General features: G+C 39.7%; 1 protein-coding gene across 1 annotated transcript in view; it reads left to right on the top strand.

Moving 5' to 3' along the window:
- SYNE2 (spectrin repeat containing nuclear envelope protein 2) overlaps window positions 1-19,456 on the top strand; it is a gene marked incomplete at both ends in the record, with an annotated part of 167,744 nt that overhangs the window by 19,703 nt on the left and 128,585 nt on the right. Inside the window, 17 exon segments of the mRNA XM_080618232.1 lie at window positions 787-883; window positions 1,046-1,233; window positions 1,382-1,546; window positions 2,763-2,936; window positions 4,699-4,854; window positions 5,128-5,301; window positions 6,464-6,598; window positions 6,752-6,907; window positions 8,081-8,292; window positions 8,559-8,634; window positions 9,715-9,833; window positions 10,397-10,520; window positions 11,367-11,524; window positions 12,498-12,645; window positions 14,329-14,927; window positions 15,789-15,968; window positions 16,975-17,125. Coding sequence (XP_080474358.1) covers window positions 787-883; window positions 1,046-1,233; window positions 1,382-1,546; window positions 2,763-2,936; window positions 4,699-4,854; window positions 5,128-5,301; window positions 6,464-6,598; window positions 6,752-6,907; window positions 8,081-8,292; window positions 8,559-8,634; window positions 9,715-9,833; window positions 10,397-10,520; window positions 11,367-11,524; window positions 12,498-12,645; window positions 14,329-14,927; window positions 15,789-15,968; window positions 16,975-17,125 — 3,012 coding nt within the window.

Genomic DNA, 19,456 nt, shown 5'->3' with positions numbered 1-19,456 from the left:
TCATGGTTCATGTTATTTCTACAGTTGCGGTCTTTCTCAAGCTGATAGAATATAGAGCTTTCCCAAGGAGTTTAAGGCTTGTTGCTGGCTCTAATTCTGGTCCCACGATGTGCCATCCTGCCTGATTGGTGGTATGATGGCCCAGGTTCATCATGGTCACAGCAGAGGTTGTTCTGTAGCCTGCTAGATAGGGCATTTGTAGAAATGAGAAGCTCTAGTGTGAGTTACCACTCAGAGTGGGGCTGAGGATCAACCCTCCTTCTCTGGATTGACTGTTCAAAGCAGTAGTCTCCTCCTCTGCTCCCATTTCGTCCTCTTTCACTCTTTCCATCCCCAGTTTGGACCTTGCTTGATCTGTGGTAGGAACTAGGTAGGAACTAGGCATGTCAATATTTCTGTGCATGCAGGGAAACCTACCTTTCATCACTTTTCTGACGTAGGTGACTAAATTCTGCCTGGCCTATTCTAGATGCCATTTATAAGTATTGCCCTAGGGCTGTAACTTTTTGAAATAAGCAGCTCTGACTCATGCAAAGCTATGACTCAGACAATGGCATTGAGGAATTAATATTCTCATTTAAGTTACTCTCTGAATGTGCAGAAAAACCCCTAGGTCTGTTTAAGACTACAGGTTGCAAATGAGTTGTTGGATGGGCTTTGTGCAATTCACTTTTAATGGCAGGTTTTAGACTCATATTTAAAAAAAAATATATCCCAAGCTGCATTTCCTACCTAGTTTTATGTGGGTTAATGTTACCCATGCCAATTACTTTTCCCTTTGGGCAGAATTTCATTGAAGAAAAGAGACTTGAAACACAGCTAGAAACTGCTACTCACATCTGTGAAGATCTGAAAAACAAAAACATAACCAGTCCTGACTTAGGTAAGTTTGTGCACATAAACTGATACGAAGACCTCTTATTTTTGAACTGATGTGCTGTCACTAGTTTTACTTCCCTCTTATATTTTGTGTAAAATACTGCTTCTATGTAATTAACCTCTCTGTTTCCAAATGTATAACGCTATTCCCTATTTGATGTCCTAGCTGGAAATCCTCAAGAAATTAGCAAACTGTTTAAGACAGTGGAGTCAAAGATTTCTGTGTGCAGAGACTATATTTCCAATGTAAATACCACCCTACAGAAAGTCCTATCTTCCTGGAGTAATTATACAGAAAACATCCATTTGGTAAAGACGTGGCTGGAAGAAAAACGAAATGAGCATCCGAATGAGGTAATGTAATGACAGAGATACTTGGAAGCCTCCTGGATGGAAAGCATTATATATGAGAGTGGTGGTTTTTGTTGCTTTTCTGTTCCTCGTTTTGGAAATAAACTTCTGACAGGATTCTGCTTTAAATTATTTCAATGCCTCTGTCTAGATCCCTGCTGAGATCCTGGCAAAGTGGAATTTGGTACATGGTTCCTTAAATGAAGCTGGTAACTATCTCATTGAAGTCAGCAAAGACCAAGTTGGATCGAATATTGCCAAAGAGCTGAAGAAATTGAACAGGAGATGGGCCAAGTTCATCAAGAGAACACAATTTGTAAGTTTACTAATTTCATATGACTCATTTGCCATGCAGCCTTCAAAATCCTGTTTTCTGGACTTACCAGCTTGCTAATCACAGATGAATAAATCTTTCAGTCAACTCAGTATTGCCAATTTTAAAATGGGAACAGAGAATACGCAGGGGCATTCCATTCTGAAGTCTTTGTGACTCAGTTAAATGCTCTTTATAACACATTGGAAAATGTTCAAATTTTTAAATAGAATATTTTAAACCACTTATAAAAGGAAATCTTTTTGCAGAATAAAGCTCTTTATTCAGTTTTAGAGATGGAAGTAATCAATTTGTTAAGAGCTTGTGAGCCTTTGCTAAATTTTATAATCTCTGCCTCAGCTAGTAGAAAGAAATTATTGCAGCATAGATGTTTCTAGGGTTGTGCCACGTTACACCAGCTCACTTGACAGGTTTTTAGGCTGCTATAAATTCCTATACAACATGCTTGATGTTACACCTATTACATTTCCTAGAATGTTTTCACGAGAATGACATTTTCATTCTGCCTGGGAATATTTGAGCTCTTAATTTCCTAAGCTGAGCCTTTCACTGACCTTTATTAGAGATACTGCTGTGACATTAAATGGTGGTTGTAGATGAGCTTAGTGAGAATGCAAGAAGATCAAAGGAAACATATTCCCTGGGGTGGAGGATATCCGGGGTTTCCTAGAAAAACCCTTAGTAGGAGGTGCTGTTAGGAAATACATTCATAAAGCAGAGATAAAAAGGCCTCTTGCACCCTTACAAGGCCTTAAGGACTCCAGGAGTTATTTTTCTGTCGTTGCTTTGGACATTATGGCTATAATATAGGTAATACTTACCTTTTTATCCAAAAAGGCAAGGGCAAGTGCATGAGCTTGCCCTGTGACTGCTGTACCATTAAACTGTTAGCATGCTCCCTGGTCTTGATTTGACCAGTACCAGGTGGGGGATGCTGCAGCCAAGGAGTTGTTCTCCATGGTAGTGTGGCTGTGGCTGCTTGCTTATAGGGGAGGGGAACAGGTTGTGCTATTCCACTCACCCTCTGGGTTGAAAAACTGAACCTCATGTGCCTTATGCATTTACTTCTCCTTTGATCCCTGTTGGGTGCAACAGCTGGGAAGTAACTTAAAAGGTGACTGTGTGTTACAGGAAGGTAGTGGAGAGACACATGAACTGATGATGGGAATGAACATCTTACCCTGTTCTTTGTTTATAGCTTGGTGAAGGGAGCACAGATACTTCTGAAAAGACCAGAGAACTTCCAGGGAGCTTGGAGAAAACTGAAGAGCTCCTCAGCAGGGTGGACAGCTGGACAGCAGAGACTGGGCGCCTGCTTAGTGAGATCAATCATGAGGGGCCTGTGGAGCCTGAGATGGAGGAACGTTTGCAGGTGAAAATGGAAATACGCTGCTTAAAATACTTGTTCGTCAGATTCTCATCTTTCCACATGGAATTCATGGCTGGGGTAAAATGAGCCATCATTGGTGAAGTAGAAATGAATGTGGATTTTGTACTGTAACACTGATAAAAAAATCAAAGCAATGCTAGTGCTTTGTTATTTTTCAGGATCACTCCCAGATGAGCTATAAATGAATCTCCCAACATCAGTGTGTCCAGGTGACAAGCAGGTGCCAATGAAATGCCATTGATGCTGCTGATTGGCAGCTTGCTCTGGAGTGATATTAATTACTCCCTGCCCAGCCCAACATTTGCAGCAGTCTAAAACTTTTCAGGGTGCCAAGCTGAGAATTTCCCCTTGTCATACAGTCCTTTCTAGCACCTACCCTCCAGTGCAGGGAGGGTGTTTGAGGCAACTTTGGCTGTATTGAAGGCTTTCCTGTCAAAAACTGGAATACTTGAAGTATTTTCAGGAGCATGCTGGGTTATTTGTGTATCTCAGCATATAGACAGTTGCTCTGCACATTCACAGTGACTGCTGATGAATTTCTTCCACTAGTCTCCATTGTTTTCCATGTTTGTCTGCCAGGGATTGCTACCCACCCGCCACCCCCTGCAGATGGCAGGTGGCAGTATGTACATATAACTTGTTAGCTTCAGTACAATGTCAGATTTGTTTTCTTCACCTGCTAGTGAAGGTGAGACTGAAGAAAGATGCCAACCTTAGCACTAGAGAAAGGTGGAGCACTGTCTTGTGTTGTTGCCTTTTGCTATTTCTGCAGCAGGGCCGATATAATCTAACAGTAGGAAGATGACCACCAGAAGGGAGGTTTCACTGGAGCTACTCTCAGTGCTAAAATTAAGCAGAAATCTTTAGTACATTAAATCCACTTACAGTAACTGTGAATCAGAATTACTGTTAGTTTACTTTTGGTTTGTGCCGCCTTGCACTGTGTTTAGTCGACAGAATTATGAGTGTGAGCCTACAAAAAGAATCTATTAATATTTTTGTAATTATGGGCATATGTTTATAAAATAAGCCTTATTTTGCAGTATAACACTGGTTTGTTAAATAACAATGAAGTAACTAAATACAGCCTCCAAAAATGTGACTGTTATTGTATCTCCATATCTGTAAGCAGAAGAGATCATGTCGCTTATTACCTGCGGTACAATAGGTCGAAATCTAGAATAAAGCACTGATTATCATTAGAAGAATGCAAACTGACAACTTCAAACAGGAAAATGTGTTGAATATTCATAGATCAAAACAGCTCTCAGAACGACATTTCATGATAAATATTCAAATACTGCACACGACTTTCGCATGCAAAATATTCAGCTGCTTCCTGCTTTTTAGTACTGAATGCCGCAAGAAAATCAGAGCCTTAATAGGTGCTTACTTTTGGAGGACTTCATGATCAGACAATGCATATCCAAATGTGTGGTTTGTACATTCATTTGGAAAGCTATTTGGATGGGAGCGCATATTTAAAAAATACTTGTAGTTGGCTCTGAGGCAAAGACATGAGAGAGATCACCTTGACAGACTGTTTCAGCAAACAGAATCCCCTGTGGATGGCAGCAAGTGTCTTTCTCTACACAGAGATTTTGCAGTGCAATACACTCACCACAATTGGAATGTAAGATTTTTATTTGACCAAATATTGATCACCCATGATCAAGACTAGCTTTTTCATTCAGTAAAAAGACATAAATGCCATAGAAGCCTCTAATGTTTTTCATTCAACCAGAGCTTGGCTGCAAGGGGAACTTCATGCCAAGAACAAGTTGTGGCAGCAGAAGAGAGATTGCAATCCCTGACACAAAACGTTTCAAGTCAGTTGTCCCAACAGCATTCGTATGCTGGGTTGCAGGCACAAATTAAAGAAGCCAAAGACAAAATAGAGGTACAACTTTTTTATTGTTACTGTACTTCATACACACAGACATCTTGTCTCTAATTTTAGCATTATGTGATTATGAAGACTCTTTGTCAGTCATGTAAGATAGAAAAGGCTTTATACTGTTGGAATTGGTCTCCCAGGCTCTTGCTGGAGCAAAACCAAGAACATTGCAAAGATCAGTATCTCAACCAGAAAAACTTGAGTGATGTTATGAAGCAATAACTTTATGTAATTACTGACACTCAGGTGTGTTCTGAAAAGTCTCTTTCTTCCAAGGCTGTCATGGGTGACATGACCAACACCTTGTCTAAATCTGAGAAGAGACCCGCAGAGAAGGAGGCTTTGCTGAATTTTGAAGAATCCCAGAAAGAACTAGAGGCCTCCATTTCAAAGGCTGTGCAACTTGTCAGTCAAAAGTTCAGTCCTGAAGAATCTATTTCAAGATATGAGGTGGGTTTGTTTTCCTAGATAGCTGAATCTGAGTATTTCTTAGTGCTGTTTAGTCTCTAAAAGTCTAAGGTACCATAGCGAGAAAAATACTGGGGTTTTTTTAATGGTTATTAATGCTTTTCTCAGCTTTTTTGATTTAACACTATTAGCATATATTATCTTGGCAAACAGTTTGGAGAGGGACTTTACATAAGAGTATGTATTCATAAGACAAGGGGTAATGGCTTTAAGCTGGAAGTGGTTAGATATAGATATAAGGAAGAAATTATTTACTGTGAGGGTGTTGAGACATTGGAACAGATTGCCCAGAGAAACTTGTGCTGCCTCATCCCTGGCAGTGTTCAAGGCCAGGTTGGACAGGACTTTGGGCAACCTGGACTAGTGAAAGATGCCCCTGCCCATGGCAGGGGGGTTGGAACAAGATGATCTTAAGGTCCTTTCCAGCCCAAACCGCAATAATTCTGTGATACTATAGAAATGTCAGTCTGTACAGCAGTTACTCCATCACCCCATCAGAACTCCTTATCTTCTGAACTACGGCCATTTTTATTGCTTGATTAATAATTAAGATTCCCATCAAGAATGCTATGCCTGAGGTCCTGGACAGGTTTTTAAAGTGTTACTGAATCTCCTCCTTATCCTGGTGTCAAAATAGTAAAAGAAAGTGTCCAATCTCAAAATCTGGATCTCTTAAAGGGAGTCCTTAGTGAGATATCAAAAATGGAAGTGCTCAATTTTGCGTTGCCTCATCTTGCACAGTGAGGCCTCAGCAGTCGTGCTGGGAGCAGCACAGAGCCTCGCTCCAGGCTGTCCCTAGGACCCCATTGCACTGATGCAGGCCTGTCACCCTCTCTCTGACAGTCAGAGTACATGGCCATGTATATGCCCTAGAAATGAGGCAGAGTTCAGGGACCTTAATCTTTTTTTGGTACTGAATTTGCCCGTAAGAGAGGAGCTACAAGAAAACCACATACTTTTCTCCAAAAAGCATATACTGCCTGCAGAATGCTCTTGTACCCACTCATGCAGGGGCCACCACAGTCCATTCATGTAATGTATGCATGTTTTACAGGTGGTTTTTGTGTACTACTGATGTAATTTTATTAGATAAATAAGCTACATTCAGTTCTGTTTGTTTTTCATTATGATGCTTTTCTTGCAGGAATTTTATAGTGCCCTGGACAATAAAGCTCTTGACAAATTTCTGAAAACAGCTGAACAACTGAAAAATATTTCATCGGACTCTGAAAAGCTGGCAGTGGAAGAAAAGAGTAAAGATGTTCGTAAAAGATGGGAGGTGAGGTAATATAGGAAGGAGGATCCACTGTTTGTTCTCATTAGGCCTGGCACCTTTGAAAAACAATTCTTTTTGTCACAATGTGTTCTGTGGTTATTTACTTAATAATAGTGTCTCACCACCTCACAGGGACAATGTGTTTGATTTTTGCAGGCAGTTCATCATGAAATTACATCCTGCCTCCAGCTCATAGTAGAAAGGGAAAAAAAGAAATTTAATGCAACTTTAAAAAAAATCAATAAGCAATTAGGCAAAGAGAAGAAACTCCTAAGTATGGATAAAACCAAAGGGCTTATCAAGGAACATGAGGTACCTGACACACTCCCTTTCTGCTCTTCTACCTTTCTTTGTGAATGCTTTGTCTGTCCTTGCTCCTTTTTAGGTACATTATTGCCGCATGTGTTTGTGGAACATGGCCCTTGTTCTGCCTGTTACGTAAATACGTAACAAAGAGGCCACCCAAATTATTCCTTTGCCTATTTTGACTGCAGATGTTTGCCTCCTTGCAGACTTTCAGAATTGTTGCATGGATGGTATCTTTTTTCCATTTCTTTTTTCATGACAGCCTTGAAACATTAAACGGATCTACCTGTGCAGAGTATAACGATAAGAATGATTACCTATTCTGCCAGTCCCTTGATTTGTTACATTTGCACAGATAGTATTAGATGCCTTCAAGTGAGAGTATCTTCTCACAGTGCAATAGCTGCCCTTTACCTCTGTGTTTGTGCGCTATATATATATTAGCCACAGAGTTAGACATCGGAAGTTCATGTTTCTTTTGCCAGAGTGAGTTATGGTGAATCTTACATATTGCATAAGCAATGGGTTTCACACTTCATTGCTTCTAGTATTTTACTTCATCTTGCTCTTTGAGATGCATTGATCTGGCTAGTTTACTACTTACAAGGGTAAGAAATTGCTCTGTTGATGAAATTCTGGTCTTTACTGATTTCAGTGGAGTTTTAGTCTTTGCTTCTCGTGGATTCCTGATCAGCAAATATTTCGTATGCAAGAGTAAAGAGAAATAGGTGTTTTCAGGTGCATTCTTCTGCTCGTATTTTTCTTAGATGTTTGGTGTATCTTGATTTCACCATGGGAAGTATAAATATTGATGGGAGATATTTAAAATAAGTTTTCCAATTCTACTTCTGTTGTCAATGGGACATATCAGTGTGAAGAGGATTTGGGACCTTTCATTAGGTTACTACAATTTTAGCTACTTTAATTTCAAAATCGAGCAAGAGTCAGTATAGTCTTGTGAATGCAGCTGGGGAACATGTTGCCAGAAATCCTAGTGTCGTTCCTGGCTATATTTGAAAAAGAATTGAGGGAAAATAAATGTTTCTTTCCTGGTTTGACAGCTTACGCTTTAAGTGCACTCATCCGAGAAGACAATGGAAATAGAAAAAACTGTATGAGAATAATAGCATATCTGTGTGACTTAACATTGAGGTTATTCTGTTGCTTTTCTTTGTTTAGGCCTTTTTTTCACACGAAGGCAGCCTGAGGGAACTTAGTAAGTCATTAGAAGACCTTAAAATATTGGGAAGACTATTAGAAGAAACTGTCCCAGGGATACGAACACTGACTGCAGACTGTGAACAAAAGCTAGAAAAGATTCAACAAATTGTGGCAGATACTCACACAGCTCTGCTGTCTCGAGCTGGAAAAGGACAGTCATCTAAGAAAGGGTGGGTGACTCAGTGCCTGATGTGCTGTAGCTTCATTGAAGTCAGATATATGTATAGATTTTATGATACTGTAAATGTACTGCCAAGTACATTACTGTGGACAACTGTACATTTAAACGTTTAGTATTAAGCTTCATAAACTAGCAAGTACAATATTTGAGTACCTTTCATCACAGATGTGCTTTTTTTTAATCATTAGCTAGGATTTCTTTTTCCCCTTGTGTTTCATGTTTTGTTCTTCAGCTGAAATTTCTTTTAAACCATAGGAGCTCCATTATTGCTTCTGAGAATGGAGAAAAGCCCAGTTCTTCTCAACAAATAGATATTGTTTCAGTACAGGAGGTAAGAAGTCTGTACTTACTGTAGAAAACAGTGCTCTGTCTAGGGGAGATCATTGCCTAAAGGAAAACTGATTATTTCTCTTACTGTTTGTATTGTGGTAGGACCTCAGGCATCTGGTCAGATGTCAAAAACCCATTATGCTTGGGAATGTAGACTGAGTAAATACTAAAAAGTAACATGCAAGGAACAGAACTAGGCATCTGAGGAGATGTCTCCAACTTTGCATTTTATTTTTCTAAAGGGTGGTTTTCAGCTGCAAGAATCATGTGTGAAGCTGTGTTCAAGTGCAAATCCTCCATAGTGTCCCAGTAATCTGATCAATTTTCTGAGGACAGAGAGATTAAAAATAGTGAGGAGTTGGAGGTATTTGCCTTAGAAAAATACAGGGAGAAACAGAGCACATGTATTTTCTTAGAAATAACTTCAAGGAGAGAATATGCTGCACTTTGCCATTTGGATGCCACAGAAGATGTCTCATTTAGAGTAAACATTAATGCAAGTAAGGCTGAAGACAGCTCATCAGACAGCCTCCTGAATGGTGATTTATAGGAAGGGACCCACTGCATTTAAATGAAGTTTGAAGATATGTAGGAATTGGCTATTGAGAAGGCACATCTCTTGTAAGGCTGGAAATATTGTCCCTGATACAATGATGAAATCTGTTCTGGGTAATCAAAAGTATGAATTGTATAACATCAGCCGGCTTCAAACTGAGTAGTAGAAAGTATGCTGGAATACAGGCAGGAGATATGTAAAAGCATTTAGTATAAGCAGCCCGACAAAAGCTGCAGAAGGCAGTTGTGGTTTGCCCATGGATGTCCGTGGAACTGCAACAAAAACTTGCACAAGGGAATTGTGCATGCCAAGGCCCCACTAGCTGTGGAAGGAATGAATGACCTGGCTGCAAGTGTTCAAAAATTTGCTCTTTTGGTTCATGATAGAGTTTAAAAACAACTTGTATTCATGAATGGTATCTCTCATCTCCTGCGGGATATTTGAGCAACTGGTCTTCTATGTTTGTTGGTCTTGACTATTGATACATGATGCAGAGGTCACTGTCACCTTTTTATTTTTACTTAGTCCTCAAGACCTGATGCAGATACAATTTTGGAACCAGATGTGAAACATCACAATGGAGAAAGCTGTGCAAAAAAATTTGAGGAAGACAGTGATTTGTCCGTATCAGCTTTATTAGAGAGGTATTTTTTAAAGGATAAAATGCATGTATATTAAAAGATGATACTATGCTAGACATTCATAAATCAACTGAATGTAATAAACATAGGTTACACTTTTGCTATGCTGAACTCTGTTCAATAGTTTACTGAATGTTGCTCTGTAATTGGTAAGAAAGCACTATAGTAGCTAAATGCTTCAACCATTAGGATTTCCTAGCAAGAACACTCAAAGTTATAGAACTTCTTCCGCTCTTTTCTTGGCCAGAAAAATTTGTACCTGCCTTACTAATAACTTCAAATATTACAAAATTTTAAAGAACTGTCATTTTTGCATTCATAAAACTGAATGTAGAGTGTGCAGGCAGGCATTCATACTTGAAAATTAGCCAGATGAGCGATTTCTCAGGTGTTTTATATGCTTCTCATCTATGCCCATTCATTTGGGATTTAGGTAAAAATATGCATTTGCAATAGACCGTGCTTATTTTATATGGTAATCTCTTGGTCAGCAAGTCCCATACCCTGCCATTTTCCATTAAATTACAAGTAATACTGTTTCTGCAAGTGACTGTTTCTTTCTTTAGCTATAATACACAGATAAGAAACATGGAGGAACTTTTACGAATCAGCAGAGATAAAGTAGCATCTGGCTTTACTGATGAAATAAAAGGCACTTCATGCCTTCAGAATAAGCTGATGGAACTACAGGTAAGTATTCGTCTTTCACAAATATACTTTGTGCCTAAATTGCTATTTTCTCACCTCTCAGTTACGTGTATTGAGGAAAAAGGAGCATGCTTACAACCAGGTTTATTAGAAGGGAAATCAAAGGTTTAGCATTCAGGAGAACTGCATTCCTACTTAGCACTGGAGTTTTGCAAGTGTTGATGGAAGAAGAAATTGAGGTGTCCCAGTTTGTGATCTGCAGGCTGAAGTAGGTCTAATGCAAAAAATAACTGCAGAAAGCAGCTTTTTTTTCAGCAGGAGCGGTAAGTGATGGACCATGGTCAGGGCTGGAGGAGTCATCATTGAACCGTCAAATGGCAGTGGTTTATGTGCAGAATGAAACTGTTCCAGAACTTATAACTTGATTATGTTTGTGAAAACCTTAAGGGGATGATAAAAGGCCTATAATTGATGTTGAGAAATTTATTACTGCAATTTTTCAAGTCTTTGTTTGAAAAGAATACAAAGCTCATCTAGCATCTCAGAACTTTGTTCAGTTCTACGTTTTTTTGTTCTTTCGAGCAGAGCTAAGTTGAAGTATTTTCCATTCATACTTGTAGTAAAAATGGTTGAGCCATATTTATTGAACCTTCTCTAAATGTAGACAAGGTATATGTCTGACCTGGGAATTTTCGTCATGAAAAGTTGGGAGGGATTTGCATGTAGCTAAAAATAGAGTCTTAATGAAGAAGAAAGCAATAAATAGCTCTTACTTTTGGGTGATGTTTTCACTTTTTCTGTAGACTGTTGTGACTAATATTATGAACTGCCCAATCCATTGAGAAATACATTATGATATTAATGCAGGTAGAGCTGCGTATCTTTCAGGTGATAGAGAGTGAAACCAGTTCTGGTTGGACAAAATTGGAAAACATGTCATCTACCTTAGAAAATCTTGTGGTTAAAGCACAGCAGGCTGCCATCTCTGAGACAAGAGGCAAACTGAAAGGAGAATGGAAAGAGCTTCAAGATATTATAAGTACCAGGTATAGAATAACATTTCATAATATTAGCTAAGGAACAGTTCATTGTAACTGATTTGTGTATTGTGAGGGGAATAGTGTGCATTACAGAAAATACCTGCGCGTTTTTAACCTTTAAAAAAAGTAATTAAGATGATTAAGCTTTTCTTAGAATCATAGAATCATACAATAGTTAGGGTTGGAAAGGACCTTAAGATCATCTAGTTCCAACCCCTCTGCCATGGGAAGGGACACTTCACACTAAACCATGTCATCCAAGGCTCTGTCCAACCTGGCCTTGAACACCGCCAAGAATGGAGCATTCGCAGCCTCCCTGGGCAACCCATTCCAGTGCCTCACCACCCTCTCAGTAAAGAATTTCTTCCTTATATCCAATCTAAACTTCCTCTGTTTAAGTTTTAACCCATTACCCCTTGTCCTGTCACTACAGTCCCTGATGAATAGTCCATCCCCAGCATCCTTGTAGGCCCCCTTCAGATACTGGAAGGCTGTTATGAGGTCTCCACGCAGCCTTCTCTTCTCCAGGCTGAACAGCCCCAACTTTCTCAGGCTGTCTTCATATGGGAGGTGCTTCAGTCCCCTGATCATCCTCGTGGCCCTCCTCTGGACTTGTTCCAACAGTTCCATGTCCTTTTTATGTTGAGGACACCAGAACTGCACACAGTACTCCAAGTGAGGTTCTTAATTATCCTTGCTTCATACACACACTGCAGATAGTGTGAATCTCTCCAGAGCCAGATCTTTGTAACACGACTGTGCAGTATTCCCATGTTTACTGTTAGTTCATTGAACCTTTTGGCTAAATTCACTGGGATTCACACTGCTTTTCTTATAAATCAATAGAAAAACTCTTCTGACCTCAGGAGGACGATCTGTTAGTCAATTACATTATCTTTGTGGCTTTTTGTGCTTGTAAAATGTTGTGTGTCTTTTCTTGCTTGTTTTCACAGTTCATGTTTTGTTACCTTTCTTGTAGAACAAACTCATTAAGGACTGCATTGGAAATTGTTTTGCCAATAGAAAATGAATCCATTCTTCTATGTGAATTAGATCAGCAGCTGAAAAAAAAGGACATCCAGCAGTTTAATCTGATGAATAGTGATCTTGCTTACAGGGAACTAAAGGTAAGGGAAAATGCAGAGACCACACTTTAGCCAGAATATTTTTTAATACGTCTAGTAACTGGGGAACTTCGTGGGTTTTTCACTCAGGAGTTTGGGACCACTTCCCAAATCTTCTAAAGACTGTAACAGCATTTTACTCCCTTTGCTTTAAATGTCATTGTTCCTGTAGAGCCAGACAGGGACCCTCAGCAGGCTCTACTATAAAAACCATGGTCGTGAACTTTTCATCTTAGCTTAAGACTTTCCTTTGATCCAGATTTACAGTCTTCCCTCCTGGCTTTTGTATCACTTATTTGAGTTATTTACGTAATGTGGTGTTAATCTGTTAGCCAAGCTAAGCTGCCTGTGTCATATCTGCTGAGGTGTCTGAGCACACCTCAGGATGCTTTTGGAAGCTCTGCATGTATGCAGTAACTTGTTCACCTGCTATCAATATCTTATGCTTAGGCTCTGCTCTGTCTATTAGACAGTATGAATATTAATAGAATGATAGAATGGTTTGGGTTGGAAAGGACCTTAAGATCATCAAGTGCTAAACCCCCTGCCATGGGCAGGGACACCTCACTCTAGACCATGCTGCCCAAGGCTCTGTCCAGCCTGGCCTTGATGCATTCACAACTTCATTAGGCAATCTGTGCCAATGCCTCACCACCCTCACAGTAAAGAACTTCTTACTTATATCTAACCTAAACTTCCCCTGTTTAAGTTTAAACCTATTATCCCTTGTCCTATTGCTACAGTCCCTGATGAAGAGTCCCTCTCTGGCATCCCTAAAGGCCCTGTTAGATACTGGAAGGCTGCTATGAGGTCTCCACACAGCTGTCTTTTCCAGGCTGAACAGCCCCTGTCTTTGTTTTCACAGTCCTCACTCTCATAGACTTATCAAACCAAACTCCTTTAGTCTTTTTCTGCATAAGAGACTGTTTTTCTAGCAGTCTCTTTCCAATTTCTCAGCCTTACTTCATACTTGAGGTGCTTCAGCTGTCCAGAACTGCAAGTTTGCATTTATCTGCCCTTGGCTCTCAAGCAAAGCATGGTTTAGGTGTCTCTAGTTGTATGGCAGCGAGCATGTGCACTCTCTGTCTGAGATAACTCTTTTTGGCTGGAAGGACCCTAATTTTTTCCCAGCTCTTAGCACTTTTTGGAGTTTCATAACACTCACTGCTGTTTGTCTTAGGGCTGTAACCAGGTAAAATGCAGACGTCACCAAGAGATTTTTAAATGCTTGTAAGTCTCCTCAAAAAGTATAGCATGAAGAAATTAAAAGATGGCAGAGTAACATCTATGTGCCTGCCTGTGCTCTGAGTGATCTCCCACTGCAAGAGCCTGCTGGTTTCAGTCCCAGGACTCTCGTCATCTTTCTCTCCTTTTTGACTGATTGCTGGAAAGAGGTTTCGGGTTTCTGTCGTACTGCCCAAATTCCCTGTGCGTGGTGATTTAGCTGTTTCTTCTTTCCCTCCACTGGAGTGTAGATTAGGAAAAAAAGGGGTTTTCTTTCTTCACCACCCTTAATAAAATTAATATAAATAAATAATAAATAAAATAATAACCACCCTAATAATGTAAGTTTAGCACTTATTTTATTGCTAGTATAATTTATTTTTCAGTCATAAGTTCAGCTTTAATGCAGGATAGAGGTTTTCCTTCACTTGCTAACACTGTTGGTCATTCTCTCAATTTTAGGAACTACAGAGATCCATATTAAATCAGATTGAAGTGTGCAAACAATTGGAACACCTTGATAGTTCAGCAAGAGATGAATTTAATCCAATAGATCTGCAAGCTGCAAGTAAAATTATGATTTACTATCAAAATCAGCTTGAAGAAATGAGCCATAAAATGCAGATCCGTGAGACAGTCCTTAAAGATCTGGATATTTTCATGGCCTCATTGAGGAAGATTCAGTCTTCCATAAAATGCCTGACAGATCCCCCAGGTGAGCCTGAAATACATGGAAAAGCATTGAGAGAGGCTACACAAGAAGTTTCTCGTATGGCAGAAGAGGCCAAATGTTTGGATGAACGCTTGCAAACAGTTGATATCTCTTTGGAAGATTCTGAATGTGGGAGAAAGACTTGCTGTGAAAACCTTGTTCTGACTTTATCTGAAGAGCTAAATGTGACTTATGATCCCTCAAGCGAGCAGATGCTTACAGACGAAAAAGACTTATACAAGACATTTTCTGCAAAAAACAGTGAACTCCTTAAAAGCATTCAGGATGTACATGACAGAATTAACAAAATAGGCTTGAAGGATCCAACAGTTCCAGCTATTCAACAAAGGTGAATTTGTTTTTAAAGCTCACTTTCATAATTTCAGTGAACTCAGAGGGCCTGTGGCACCTTCACTGAAATCTGAATGTGTTGTGAAGTATCTGTGGAGCTTTGGAAGAAGCAGTGAACTTAGGTTTTACTTGTTTTGCCACAGCCTAAATAAGGAAGCCTTCTCCATGTTTTCTTGTCTTTCAAACTCCTATGTATGTGTTTGTTTGAAGCAGCATTAATGAAGAAAAAACAGGAGGAGGTTGATTATGATCTTAATTTTGAGTGAGAAAACTGTCAAACAGGGAGATGGGTCTTCTTGCTGAGCACTAATGCGTGTGGTCTGAAACTTTGCCTTCTGTTACTTTACCACAACCTGTGAAAGCCAATAACATGATCTGTGTGTCTCAGATCATGTTATTGGCTGTCAGAGGAGCTTTTGCAGCCTTGCAAAGGATGAGTAAACAATTTAGTACTGTTTATGGGAAGGAAAAAAGGGAGGGGAGAGGGGATGATATGATGTGACCATTTTTAAGTTGTGAAATCCCACACTATGGTATAGCTTCCTTTCTTAGACCATATTTTAAGATAGCCAGAATGTGCTTACCTTCTAATACAAAAGAATTGACTACCTTCATACAGACCCTATTGGTCTCTAGGATTTTTGATTACTTTCTCAAAGGGCTTAGGTCAGCATAACTCATCTGAAGGACCGTGTCGAATTACTTCAGAAACCGAAGATCAAATTAGACTTTCTGTGATGTCATTCAATATAGTATGTGCAGCTCAAGATGAATTTCTTAGGAATACTATAATTACATTGGAGAAAAATCAGAGACTTACTTTAATATAAAGCTGTATTTCATTTTTTTCCTAATGAAGGGTAAAATCATTAACAGAATTGGAAAAAGAATTGGATTGTGCTGCTGTTGAAATGAAACCTATGCAAGAAATTGCTAATAAGCTCCTACAGATCAAAGAGAAAAAAGCAGAGGAAGCAAGTGAACAGTGCGGAGTTACAGAGAGATTATGGGAGGACACAAAATTCTTGCTTGCTGAATGGTAAGGAGAAAGGCTACATTTAAAAGTAGTATGGTACAAGTAAGAAGTTTGCTTGTGAAATGAAACAGCAAAAAAGCCTTAGACCATACTTTAAAGTAAATGAAATACTGATACAGTAGCAAATGTTGCTGTTAAGATGCTATAAACTGTCATAAAGCAAAGGATTGTACGTAGAAGTTTGCAGCCAGTGCTCCTGAATGTTACATATTTTTAAGACATCACAGTCTCGTCATTTAGCAGGTATATAGTGGTATGTTGGACTTAGTTGGTACCCAAAATAAAAACCTGGCTGCTGCTGGGAATGATGTGCCTTCTGTATTTGCTGTGGATTTCATGCCAGCACATTCAAAAAGAAAAGTTAAACTGGAGCAAATGAAAGAAGACAGCTGGAAAAAACAGTCTCTTATGCAGGAAAAGACTAAGGGAGCTTGATTTGATAAGTCTGTGAGAGTGAGGGCTGGGAAAGGCTATGATTGATCACCCAGGGCATCTGTCCTTCTCTTACGGTTTTTAAAGGTGCCTGGAGGCTTTGTATGGGCTGGCACAGTTCTGCTAATCCTCATGGCTTGCACAGGTGTCAGTAGGAATAATCTGTTTTCATATCCCACGGAAGGCTGGGCTGAGGTGGCATTTCCCACTGCCCAGCACCCAAGCTGTTGTGATATATGCTGCATGTTGTATTCCAGTTTACTGATGACTGAGCACATTTTTCAGGTGGAGAGTATCATACAGACAGAACTGCTCAATTCACATCACAATTAAATGTAAATCAGAAGCATCCAATGGTGAAGGGAATTTCTGATTGCAAAACCTGTCCAAATACCACACCAGGTATCACATAGTATTGCAGAGTTTATGACTGGTACAATTTATCTCCCTTTTCTCTCTTCCAGATATAGTAATCAAAATCCCCCGCATGTTTGAATATAGGAGAAGGAAACTAACAAGAGGTTGAGGCTGCTGTTTTATGCTTAGGGCTTAAATAATACATCTCTTTTTTTAATAGCCAGGAGCAGTGTGCAAGGGCTCTGGAGCTCCTGAAGCAATATCAAAGCTGCAAAACTAGTCTGACCAGCATCATCCAGAAACAGGAGATTGTGCTTTCCCAGCAAACTTCTTACATGGGGAAGGAGAATTTGAACAGACTAATAACAAAGGTGAGTTACAAGAACTTACTGAAAAGGAAGCAAAACCCTTTCCTGGGAGTGTTTATATGTCAGTTTGCCCTTGTACACTCAGCCTTCAGGGAATATGTTAAGACCTTGCTTAAACTTTGGCTTCCAAAATAGATTTAGAGCCCATACCCTGGTTTTAAGTTGATGTCTAGTTCTGCTTAATGAATCTGTGTCTTGTTAAAGCAGAGGGATTAAAAACCAACCAACCAACCACAAAACAAAACAAGAACTCAAAACAAACACAAAAACCCAACAACATAGGAAAACTATGATCTTATGTGAAAATAAGACAAAATCCTGTCCTACCAAAACTACATGTTGAAATCAGCCATTTTCACCCATATCCTTTAGAATATTTATTTTCTACCAAGTTAAACAGCTTATAGTGGGCAGTTTGTAACTATACAAAATGAGTGAGTTACTTTGTTGCTAAGAAGATGCTTAAAAATGTTGTGCCATTGAAAGCTGAAATAATAGGTAATGCAGTTCCTTGTGGCTGCTTGTTTCTCTGCCATCACTGTAGCTTATAACCAAGAATTTAGACCTGTATTCTCTCCTTGCTCATGTTGCTGGGTCCCAGGCAGGGCTATGGGGTTTGTCTGCACTGTCCAGTGCTGTGCAGAAATCTTCAAGCAGGCTGGATCAGGAACAGGAGCAGTAAGGTTATGTCAGCATTGCACATCTGCTCATAGACTGGGCTGTGACAGATCTATATTGCTTCCTAGGCTGGAGCTTGTGAACCTCACTGTATGTCATTGCCACCAGAGACAGCCTGGAGCTTGCTAGCATGGTGCTGCCTTAGAATGTGGATTAGGAGGCCAAAATGGTTTTGAGTGATTTTACAGTGTTTCCTTGAGCTGCTTACACTTGCAGCATGATTCTGTGCCATCACACTGACTTTGCTGACCTAAATTTGTTGTGGTCAGAAGCCATAACAACACAGTTCAGTATTTCTCCTCTCACTTGTCTTATGTCACAAACCTACTTGAAAGACAGACCTTCTGTATAAGAGCCTTGACCTCTGTAATAAGCATTTGCTCCGTGCTGTCTTTGATATTTGCAGTAGCTTTTACATTAGCTGAGGAGACTGAATGAGCAGGTGTTGCTGGACACCCCCTCAATTTAAAGTTTACCACCTTTTCAGGCAAAAATTGGACAGCCAGCTACATTCTTCTTAGCTAAGTGAATACGATCATTGGACATAGTTGTCTGTGGCTAAGGGATTACTGAACAGCATCATGTCCATTGTGACCATTTTACTGTACAGGTTTCACATTTCCTGGATGGGTTATATAGCTGGCTGTTTAGATCTGATTTTTAGGCTTTTTGATGAAGCATCGCCCATATGAACATTTGCTCTCAGGCAGTGCCTGGGATGGTTAAATTCAAGAAGGAATGTAAGTTTTCTTCCTCCAGGCTTTGGGGTGGTGTCTCTGTGTGCCAGGCTGTGTTTAGCTAAGACAGAGTGGGACTCTGGCATCTCATATCACTCAGGCTTATCACTCATTTCACCAGTGAGACTTCTGGCATGTCGTATCACTCAGGCTCCTGCTGCAGGGGATATTGCCTGCATGCACTGGTCCCTACTTGTATGGAGACCCCTCTCTCTGGTAGCAACCCTTTATCCTCACCCTCAGTTTTGCAATTGCCACTCTCAGAACTGTGGTCTGCAATAGCTGTGGCACAGTACAGGCATGCCCTTGAAGACTGGTAATTCTTTATTTATAATTATATAAATAGTAGCAGGGAAGCTCCTCTACTTTGTTCTGATCTGTGAGTGCTGCTGCGCTTATCACAGTGGCTCTAATAGGCTTGTCTCCGGCAAATGAGAGCTTTTAATATCAAGTTGCCTAACACTAGAGGTCAGTGTTTCTTTTCCAGCGAGCTTCCATGTTGTTTGTAAACACTGACGTTACAATTAGGCACAAAGAAGAGGTCTAGTGGTTAAATAGAAAGTAGGAAAAAGGGACATTTCAGTTGGCAATGGAATATTTGACAGTGCTACATTTAAGTAGGATTTAAGCTTTTTTAAAAAAGCAGTTAAAAATCTAGGGATCAGAATGCCAGGTTATATTTTTTATTAGTTGTAATAGTATCTCAGATGATTTTTATATTGTGCGTTGTTTATTTCTGTAATTGAGGGTCTGTGTATGGATGTACAGTCCCCTTGGATCTTTCAATTGCAAATTTTAAAGCAAACCATAGTTTTGGCTCTCTTAGTCAGAAATATATTATCCACAGTTCCCACTCAGCTGCTTTGTAACCAATAACAGAATAATGCAGATTTCTAACAAAGAAATGTTCCTATCAGCA

Source organism: Psittacula echo, assembly GCF_963264785.1.
Source record: "Psittacula echo genome assembly, chromosome: 5".
In the NCBI taxonomy this organism is placed as follows: domain Eukaryota; kingdom Metazoa; phylum Chordata; class Aves; order Psittaciformes; family Psittacidae; genus Psittacula; species Psittacula echo.
This window is presented reverse-complemented; position numbering and strand designations above follow the sequence as displayed.